This window comes from Bos indicus, chromosome 29 (genome assembly GCF_029378745.1).
Source record: "Bos indicus isolate NIAB-ARS_2022 breed Sahiwal x Tharparkar chromosome 29, NIAB-ARS_B.indTharparkar_mat_pri_1.0, whole genome shotgun sequence".
In the NCBI taxonomy this organism is placed as follows: Eukaryota; Metazoa; Chordata; class Mammalia; order Artiodactyla; family Bovidae; genus Bos; species Bos indicus.
The window spans coordinates 10240144-10250734 of NC_091788.1; the positions used below are offsets into that span (position 1 = coordinate 10240144).

Sequence of the window (10591 nt, forward strand, 5' to 3'; positions counted from 1 at the left end):
AAGTCAGGAATAGACTGATACTTAAAAAAACAAAACCAGAAATAATAGGAAGAGCATGGCTACTCTTTAAGGGCTTGATGTCAGGTGCTTTAACACTGAACTACCAGGGAAGCCTATCATTAGGACAGCTTGAGCTAAGCCTGAATAATCACCTGGCAAGAATATTGGAATTGATCACTGTGAGGAATGAGTTTTTGTTGTTTTTAGCTGACCAGGGTTTGAAGTGTGGCATCTTAACCAGTAGACTGCTAGAGAAGTCCCGGGAATGTTTTAAAATACGCTCTAAGAGTCTGAATAATACCTATGGAAAACAGCGAATTAAGAAAATGAATACTATTTCTGTAGTATGTTCATACCTCTCCACCCCCATCCCCCATTTTCATTCCTGTTTGGATTCTTTATGAGGTTTTTAATGAAAACTACTGTATAGTTTTTTCCTGTGTTACAAACCAAAGTACTTAATATAAAGGAGTAGAGCAAGTGAATGTGGGAGAAAGTACTGGGAAAATGAGGAAGTTAGGTTCTTACCTAAGTGGACAGTGTTGACTACTGTAGATCCCAGAATTGTACCTTATGTACAAGTCTCTGTTTATTCATAATCAGATGTAGGTTATTTTTATAGTTTTATTTTTGTGTACAGATTTGCTTAACAATCACTCAATTTCTAGGCCAGGTTCTGGTAACTGAAGAGCCTTTATAAGTAGTTTATATTGTCTAGACCCGAGGTATGCAGCAAACCCAGTCTGGAGCAAAATGGGAAATAACATCTTTCTAAAGACAGGCTTAGAAATCCTAATCCAGTAATTTAAGATGTTTCCTTTCTCTGGTAGCAGGGCTGAATTATACCTGTAAGAAAACATTGAGACAGTTCACTAGAAAAGATAGTTGTATTAAGTGATATATTTATGTACAACATATATTAACTCCAGAAGTCTTAAAACTAGCTTAGGGTAAAGATTAAGGTAATAGCATTCTCTTCAATGTCTGTTAGTCCTAAAAACTGGCCTTTTGTTTTCTTTTGTCCTTTTTTTATTTTTTCCCATTTCACCTCTGGAAGAGTTCATCAGAGGATAACTGAGTTATTTTGGCTTATAGCTACACATTTTCTGATGGAATTTTCTTTTAGAAGAAGTACACAAACTCTTAAGAACATTATGCATATAATGTAGCTTTCACACTAGTCACAGTAGTACTGTTTGCAGCTTTATGTTTTAAACCTGAACCTCACACCCAAGAGGTTAGTGAAATAAATTTCCAGAAGTGTTTTCAAATTCTTGAAAAATATTCTTTGATTACTTGGAAAAAACAAGTCTCATTAATGCTTTCAAATCAAACAGGTAACATTCCTTAAAAAATAGAGTGTACTTAAGTTTTTCAGTAATTATGGAAAATAATCCTACCTAGCTGCTAGGCCACCATTCACAGGGATAGCCAAGAAAACAGGGTACAGGCCACCGAAAACTAGACCAACCAGTCCACCTCGTGTTACGGTGCAGGTTTCACACTGCAGATCACCTAGGAAACAAATTAGTTCCGCAGATGGATATTCAAGCAAACATGTAAAGAACTCAAGGTCCCCTTATATGTATCAAAGATAGGCAATTTCAAGCAGAAATACAGTAAATGCATTTCTCAAGGCATGTTAAAAGGTATACATATGGGTAATTAAAAAAAGTAACTGATAAATGGGTAGTTAAAAAAAGTAACTGATAAAACCATTTTAGGGAAAATTCCCTAATTTGTTTTCTATTTGAATGTAATAGTTTGCACTGCCTCTGGTTTTCTTCATTTGTATTAGCAAACCCGGGCTAGTATTTTTGTCTTTAAGAAACTTTTAAACCCATGGGAAATCTGTTTTAACAATTTAATTCATCTTAAATTTTTACATTATATAGTCTGGTTTTATTTTCATAAAATTATTCATTTTCAAATTAGTACATGGTGCTAGAAAGTTAACTTATGTTTTCACTCATTCTGTTCACTTCATTGTTTCCCTGCATATCAAAATTCTTTCCACAGTGATCTTAGGGATTCAAACAAAATACTCATCCAATGTAAACAAATTTGAAGTACCACTTAAGAGAATTTAAATGGACTGCCTCCTTCCCTACTACCACCTGTGATAATTTTTTTTTTGAAATCATAAATCCTTTCATGATTTAGTTGTACTTGGAGTACTCAGCAAATATTGTGAACTGTCCAAAGGAAATCAAGTCTCCATGTATTTGATAACTACTGTACATACACACATTTGGTGCTCTTTGATTTACTACATAAAGTCTTGTTCCCACAAAATTTTTTTTCCCTTTAAGAAACTCCTATAATGTTAAGGCAGTCAACATTTTTAAAAAAGTTTCCAAGTATTTCTTACTAAGCACTGTGGGAAAGATAAGTTAGATAAAGGAAAGTATTTAGCATTACTGTGTATATCTATTTTACTTGTTTGGTAGACCATGCTAATATGAATTAATTGCTGCGTTATAGAGGCTAGCAAGGTTCAGTCTTATCCATCCAAGTCTGACAGACGTACGCCGTGACTACCTTAAATCATATAGCTACTTTAAGGATTGACATAAGGTACAAACTATACCAAAGTGAACTTACTGGTGATAGTGAAATAGAACTTACCTGTATTCAAAGGTAAACTTACAAAACCTTTGTAAGATACATTTGCTGTCAAAAATGGGATCACTGCCATTGGTAAGCCAGCAGCTATACGAGCCTGTGTCACATGTAAGATGCGTCGAAAAAGACTATTTGCTATTAGGCCACAGAGAGCAGCATTAAGTCCAACATATGTTGATCCATTTTCAAGCAGATTCCTGAATGGGTGAGAAAAAACAGTAACTTTTTGCTCTATCATGTATGTACGCTCTCCAAGAACAATTCTGGCATGTGTTACAGAACTTAATCAGGATTTTAGGATCATATTTATATCTTAGAGCTCTGTAAAACAAATCTAAAATCACTGTCTTACATAGAGATTTTTATTCCAAAAGGTTCTGAATTTGGCCAACACATTAAGGATGCAGTGGTACAATTTGTTTTGTGATTTTGTAAAGGGTATTGGTATGGAAATTCCCCCTGCCCTGTGACCCCTGTATAGCAGGGAAGAACTTCTGAAGAGTCTGACTTAGATGCCTCTCTAGGCTCCTACAACGCCCAGTACTTAACTTCTGTAGCACAACACATTATAAAGCGGTACTGTCTTATCATAGATTTACATGTCAGCCTTTCCAACTAGCCTGTAAACAACTTGAAGACTGGCTACAAAGATACAAGTATCTTGGTTTCAACAGCACCTGACACACAGAAGGCATTCAATAAGGTGGAATTGATGTTCCCTATTAATCTTCCTTGAAGCATTAGAGTCAGGGTTAGGGGGCTGGAACAGTACTAACATTTAAGGGATCCTCTATGCTAGGCACATCACAAGAACTCATTGAAATAAAAATGATGCTTTGGGATAGTAAATGGTAAAACTGGTTTTGAAGCATGGTATGTATAAGTTTTAAAGTGCACATTCTATCCATTCTTTAGTTTCCGGGGAAAAAATAACCCTAAAACTGCTGAATATTGAAATACTCCAATTCAGACTCTTCTGAGTTTTAACTACAGTTTTAACTCTTTTACCACCTGCCTTGCCACCTGTAACAGGCATTTCAGTCTCTCAATTATTATTCTTAATTAGCCAGACTGACCATACAATACCCTCACTACTATGGTTAACACTCAAGACGGCTTTTCTAGGAATTTCTAATTGAGCTTTCTACATTGTATACGATATTACTTCTCTTACTGGTCACTTTGTAATCATAATGGTACTTGGCATTTAGTCACTGAGCACCTTACTGCATACAGCACACTTGGCTATGAAGGTACAAAAATTATCTACCTTCAGTGTCTTCATAGTTTATTAGTGAAGATTGAAAGATACATACACTTGAAATCTAACAGAAGTGTACTAAAACAGATGGCAGTACAAAGGAGGCAGTTTAGAAACTTAGGGTACATTAAGACAATATCTGTGATGAGGGCCTGGAGAACTACTGAACAGTAACAATAAAACATGAATAGGAAAAGACCTGTGTATTTTTGTGGGAGCTAAGGGAGTGGGAAACTTAAGCATTTCCTCTAAAATACTGTTTTCATCATAACACTGTGAAATACCTATTATTTTCATTTTTAGTCATGGGAACAAATACTAAGGTAAATAACTTGCCCATATATATAATTATTATATACATTATAATATGTTGATATATTAATGCTGCTGCTGCTAAGTCACTTCAGTTGTGCCCGACTCTGCGATCCCATAGACGGCAGTCCACAAGGCTCCCCAGTCCCTGGGATTCTCCAGGCAAGAACACTGGAGTGGGTTGCCATTTCCTTCTCCAGTGCATGAAAGTGCAAAGTGAAAGTGAAGTTGCTCAGTTGTGTCCGACTCTTAGCGACCCCATGGACGGCAGCCCACCAGGCTCCTCCATCCATGGGATTTTCCAGGCAAGAGTACTGGAGTGGGGTGCCACTGCCTTCTCCATATTAATGTTAAATATTAAAAATTACATAAATAAGTCCCTAAATATATCAAGGAGTGTAACTGGAATATGAATAGCACAGTCTGTGGTCTCCCAACCAGATTTTAATTTCCTGTGGCTTAAAGTCATGTTGTTTAGTTAATAATTCAATAGAAAATTGTTACCTAGCAGCGCCATAGCTGGTCACTGTTTCCAAAAAGTTTCTAATACAAATTAGAAACGTGAACTCAGGATTTTTTTGGAAAGATAAAAAATAACTAGATACATGATAAAATGAAATATAAGATCAGAAATAACAAGTGGCAATGAAATTTGTTACATGAAATTATTTTGTAGATTAGAAAGTGTAGTGTTTAATATTCAAGCTTAATACACTTAAGAACTTTTCAAATAACAAACCCATGCCTGGGAAATCCCATGGACTGAGGAGCCTGGGGGGCTACCGTCTATGGGATTGGAAAGAGTTGGACATGACTTTATCGACTAAGCAACAACTGATAATATAAGAAATAAGGATTCAAACAGAACTAGGATGCATAAAATAGAAACAGGAAAAATAGGGAACAAGGGAAAGATAAGGAGGTGCTGCCATCTGCCCTGCTCAGGTGCCAGGGACTGAAAACAGTTTACTTCTCAACTAAAGCTTGCTTTGCAGTTCTAGCTCACTTCCCCATTGCTTATTCTAATTTGGTGAAAGTCCCAATAGCACATCCTACTTCCTTCTCTTCAAGGCTGTCACATCTACCTGTCTTTGTGTCAGTCAGTGTGGCTTTCCCTTCTTTACTGGCCTGGAAACATGGGTACGTATCTTTTATTTGCTTAAAAAGGTTTTCTGTTTATCTCTGGAAAACAGTATCAGTGTGTGTGTGTGTGGTGGTGGGGAGGAGAGTTGGATATACAGCTTAAAAAAAATCTCACTTAAGTTCTTATTACTGCCCTTGTTTAGCTGGTGTCAGCAAGACTGGAATTTGTGCAAGATAGTAAGATTATACTTCCAAAATGTATTTCAAATCCATCCTTTTTTTCACTTCAAACTGCCACCACCACTCACTGGGATTACTATGCCAGTTTTCCTACTGGTGGTCTTCCTTCCTTTTCTCTCCTACCTGAAATCTGTTTTCCAGAAAACAACTGGAATGTTCTTTGGAAATGTTAGCTGGGTCATTCCCTGTCAAAACTCTGTTTCTTCAACCTTATGCCCACTTCCCTAATACTTTAGCAACACTGGTTCCTCAAATATGAGAGACTGCTGTCCTGTTGCCTGTGCATATGCCATTCCTTCTCTGAGCTTCAGCTTAAATGGAATGTTAAGAGTGGCTGCCTCCGAAGGAGATCTAAGAACAGTTTGTAGGGACTGCAATTCATTCAGTGTTGTCTTCAAAGATCAGCATGTTTCCTATATAAATTAATAATGCCTTAATGATCTTTTAGCCATGATCCCATTTCTCTGAAATTTCTTGTCTAGCTATGTATGTTACATGGCACTCTCAGACTGGTAAGTGTAGTAATGAATTGAGTCTGATAAGAGTGGTAATGAATTGAGAACACAGTTTTAAAATCTAAAATTTTGTTATTTAAATTAGATCCATAAATACATACATTTGTCTCTAAGCCAAATGGAAAAACAACTATTAGATATCCAAAGAAACGAATTTAAGCCTTGACTCCAAGTAAAATGGCTAATCTTTCTGGACCTGCCTTTCTCATCAATGCAAGAAAAATCTCAGTTTCTTTCTGATAGTGTATGTTATTTATAGTCAAACTAAATTGAAATGAATCAATGATGAAAATCCACCTGATAACAAGTTTTTTTTAAGTATAAGAAGGGATCTTACCGTTCTGCTTCTGGGAGTTGGTTAATTTTTCTGGCTATGATATCAGTTAAGTTCTCCTTGATGATAGTACCATCTGGTTCATGATTTTCCATCTTGAGCCTTAAATTAAAATGTCATTTTTCAATAATGTGTATTTATAGAAAAACAGCAAAAGGGCTTATAAAAGCCTTCTGAAGACCATAAATATTTAGTTTAAAAAAAATCAGCCATAGCTTATTATGGCTAATGGATGTTATGGCTAATTATCAGGCCATAGCTTGATAATCATCAATTTGATTATGAAACTGATTAGCATAAACACCTCTGCCTCCAAACCCCCACAATTCTATGTGAAACAGAAACCAGAACGTGGACAACACATGAAACTTTCAGAAAACACAGAACATTTTTGTGACCCTTAAAAATATTGCAAATCTGCAAGAAGCACTAACCATAAAATACATAATTTTAAACTAGTATTAACCAGTTAAAATGAACTCATTCATAGATACCATAAAGATAAGCCAGAGGTAGAGAAAATGTTTGCAATATAACTGACAAAGGAGTCGTTGTTGGTACTCAGAATATGCAAAGTACTAGAAATCTGTAAGAAAAAGGCAACCAACTCAATAGAAAAATTGACAAAAGATGTTAACAGGCACTTCTCTTTGCAACCCTAAGGCCTGTAGCGTGCCAGGCTCTTCTGTCCAAGGGATTCTCCAGGCAAGAATACTGGAGTGGGTTGCTATTTCCTCCTCCCATGGATGTTCCCTACCCAGGGGTTGACCCTGTGTCTCCCATGGCTCCTGCCTCCCAGGTGGATTCTTTACCGCTGAGCCACCAGGGAATCCTGAATTTGAAGTTGTAACAAAGAGGAAAGCCAAACAGCCAATAAATAGGAAAATATGCTTAACCACTATAATCAGGGAAATAGAAATTAAATTTCAATTACTGCTAAGAATGTGGGGTAACGGAAACTCATATGCTGCCAGAAGCATAAACTATCCAATCTGGGTACAACCGGGCTTCCCTGGGGCTTCCCTTGTGGCTTAGCTGGTGAAGAATCCACCTGTAATGCGGGACACCTGAGTTGGGTAGATCCTGTGGAGAAAGGAAAGGCTACCTACTCCAGTATTCTGGCCTGGAGAATTCCATGGACAGAGGAGCCTGGTATGCTACAGTCCACGGGGTTGCAAAGAGTTGGACATGACTGAGCGACTTTCATTACAACCACTTTGGAAAAGAATTTGTTATTTAGTAGGTAGAAGACACTAGCAATTTCACCTATACCCTAAAGCAGAGGTCAGCAAACTTCTCTAAAGGGCCAGATAGTATATTTTAGGCTTTGTGGGTCACATAATGGTCTTTGTTGCATACTTAGAAAAATGAAACAATTTAAAAAATTTAAAAATATAAAACTCATTCTGGCTGGCTGCAAAGAAACAAATGATAACCTTCCTCTGGTCCACAGGCAGGTAGTTTGTTGACTTAGGCACTAGTTGAAGTGAGTAAGGGAGTAAGGGAATGGGTGAATGATAAGTTTTAGCTTGAAGATTTAGTTCATTAGATTTAGCTCATATTTCAGGGCAGCAGAGTTAAGAAAAGCAAAAGTTCAGAAAGAATGTACTATATTATTAAGTAGTTTTCTTGGTTCACTATTCATTTGCTAGAAGATTAATTTATAACACTAACAAATATTACCGGGTAGCCATTAGATGCCTTGGGAAATGTTGAGTGCACTGAATTTCATAGCCTTCAAGTTAGGGCTTCGCTGATGGCTCAGTGGTAAAGAACCCACCTGCTAAGGCAGGAGATGTGGGTTTGATCCCTAGGTGGAGAAGATCCCCTGGAGGAGGAAGTGGCAACCCACTCCAATATTCTTGCCTGGGAATCCCATGAACAGAGGAGCCTGGCAGGCTACACAATGTAGCAACTAAACAAAGTTGAATTTATCCTAAGTACAGTGCAGGGTTGGAAATTAATGTCTAGATTTCCTGGACTCAAACTTTTTGAGGGCCTTGGTTACAGTAACATGATCTCTGATCTACAGGAACGCTGAATAATTTTATGTTGGCGGGGTGGTGGAAAGAGATATAAAAACAATCAAATTCAGTATATACAAGGTCTACAGTGGGTATGTCTGAAATGTTCCCCCAAAAAGTCCCGCCTAAGGCTATCACTAGTTTTCTGATCTATGCTCTGCATACTGCTGAGGTTCCTGCTGTGAGCTAGCCATTTCTAAAGTGTGGCTATTAAAAGTCACCCTTAATTTGGTCCACAATAGGTCACTGTATGTATCCTGGTTATTAATAATATATCCACACCTAAGACAATGAGTGCCACGTTTAAATATTACAAACATTTCGAAAGCCTTTTGCGTTAGATTTCTAAGATAGCTCCCGAGACAGCCAATGAGGAAAGTGGGGCCGATGAAAATTAAATTAGGCCAAGGTCACCCGGTAAATTGGCAGTAAACCTGGGATTAAGTTCAAGCACGGGTTTCCAACCTCTTCCCCTCCCCCGGCCCTGCCGCCAGAGGCTTAATTTAAATAGATCTTTTCTTCTAGGGTGGAAAGTATAGGGATGGTCGGACCGATGGAACCGACTCCCCTCCTCTCGTTGTGACTCAGTCCTGGGATCTCATTACCACGCTGCGGCAGAACAGAGCGTCATCCGCTGCGCATCTCTCAGTCCCCGCCGGCGCCCCTCTTCCCGAGCGCCGGTACCTTACGCGCTCCTCGGTGCAGCCGCGGCCTCCGCGGGTCTCCTCCGGCCCCGCGAGGGCTCACGCCACGCTCTACTCGAGTCGCCCGGGCGCGGCCATTTTGGGCGCCACGTGACCGGCCCGAGGCGGGCGCCGTGTCGGAGCCGGCGGCGGATTGGGTTTCCGGGGTCGAGGCTGCGCTCGGCCTTCCCGCAAGTGGGCGGTGCTCCGCCTCAGAGGCCGGCGGTTTGGGTAACGCGGAGGGTACCGGTTACAACCTGTCTGCACTTCTCAGGATACGGACTGGAAATTGTGAGATTTCAATGTGAAAACTGAGTGACCTGAAATCCGCCCCATTAGTTGAAACTTTTACCTTGGGTACGTTCCTTAAAATTTCCTGGCCAATAGTTTACATGTCGTGTACTGACATGAGGGCTATATATATATATATATATACATATATATATATGAAATTGCACAGCCCTCAGCATACGAGATAGGTCGTGGGTTAAAACGAAGTCTAAAATTACCTGAGATTTCTTTGCTCCATCGATTTTACGTTTTCCATTGGATCTTGAGCTCCTATGGCGGTTTGGCTGATCATGCCACCATAATCTAAGCGCCTGAAGAGCAGCAGGATCTTGTTTTCTCTGTATTGCTTATGAGAGGAGGATTAGGTGAATGAGGCAAAAGAAAAACTAGAGAGCAAAGGAGTCTTGTGGCTCCATCAGTCAGGACAATTGAGGACGAAAGTCTTGAACCAAACCTCTGAAGGCCTCTGTTTCCTGTCTCCTCGCATCCTCTTTCCTCACATACCAAGCAGGAGCAGGGCTCTTTCCTCTGTTAAAAAGCAGGAGGGGAAACAGCCTCATTGGTTATTTTGTAAACCTGTGAGGATCCTGTTAAAGCTCTTGCCGAAATTGTTGGGAAAATAATTGAGCTTTATCTAAGGAGAAAGTGGTATACAAGATAAAGGAGGGGGGCGGACTTAATAGGAGACCTGAGCAGAAGACCTCTCCTCACCCCGTTCGCTGTGAGGGCTTTCAGTTCAGTTCAGTTCAGTCGCTCAGTCGTGTCGACTCTTTGCGACCCCATGAATCGCAGCACGCCAGGCCTCCCTGTCCATCACCAACTCCCGGAGTTCACCCAAACTCATGTCCATCGAGTCGGTAATGCCATCCAGCCATCTGTCGTCCCCTTCTCCTCCTGCCTCCAATCCCTCCCAGCATCAGAGTCTTTTCCAATGAGTCAACTCTTCGCATGAGGTGGCCAAAGTACTGGAAGTTTCAGCTTTAGCATCAGTCCTTCCAAAGAACACCCTGGTCTCCTTTAGAATGGACTGGTTGGATCTCCTTGCAGTCCAAGGGACTCAAGAGTCTTCTCCAACACTACAGTTCAAAAGCATCAATTCTTTGGCGCCCAGCTTTCTTCACAGTCCAACTCTCACATCCATACATGACCACTGGAAAAACCATAGCCTTGACTAGATGGACCTTTGTTGGCAAAGTAATGTCTCTGCTTTTCAATATGCTATC

At 39.6% G+C, this 10591-nt stretch overlaps 1 protein-coding gene across 2 annotated transcripts; it reads right to left on the reverse strand.

The window, feature by feature from the left end:
• Positions 1-610: 610 nt before the first annotated feature.
• Positions 611-9235, reverse strand: TMEM126A (transmembrane protein 126A). Of its 2 annotated transcripts, none has more exons than XM_019955168.2 (5): positions 9079-9235; positions 6374-6472; positions 2629-2822; positions 1401-1515; positions 611-846 (listed from the first exon to the last, which is right to left on the reverse strand). In XM_019955168.2, the coding sequence occupies exons 2-5, from the start codon at positions 6463-6465 to the stop codon at positions 654-656; spliced, it is 594 nt and encodes a 197-aa protein (XP_019810727.1). In that variant the 5' UTR covers positions 6466-6472; positions 9079-9235; the 3' UTR covers positions 611-653. The 2 variants fall into 2 exon arrangements, with proteins under 2 accessions (XP_019810727.1, XP_019810726.1); XM_019955167.2 differs by having other exon boundaries at positions 9000-9208.
• Positions 9236-10591: the final 1356 nt, after the last annotated feature.

What these genes read in the sequence shown, in the direction of transcription:
- TMEM126A (XM_019955167.2), bottom strand. Translation starts at nt 9,025, where the DNA reads ATGACGCTCTGTTCTGCCGCAGCGTG. An exon ending in AAGTTTACCTTTGAATACAG is followed by an intron (nt 1,516 to 2,628) that starts GTAAGTTCTATT and finishes TTTGTTTCCTAG; the next exon opens with GTGATCTGCAGTGTGAAACC. An exon ending in AATGGTGGCCTAGCAGCTAG is followed by an intron (nt 847 to 1,400) that starts GTAGGATTATTT and finishes GTTTTCTTACAG; the next exon opens with GTATAATTCAGCCCTGCTAC.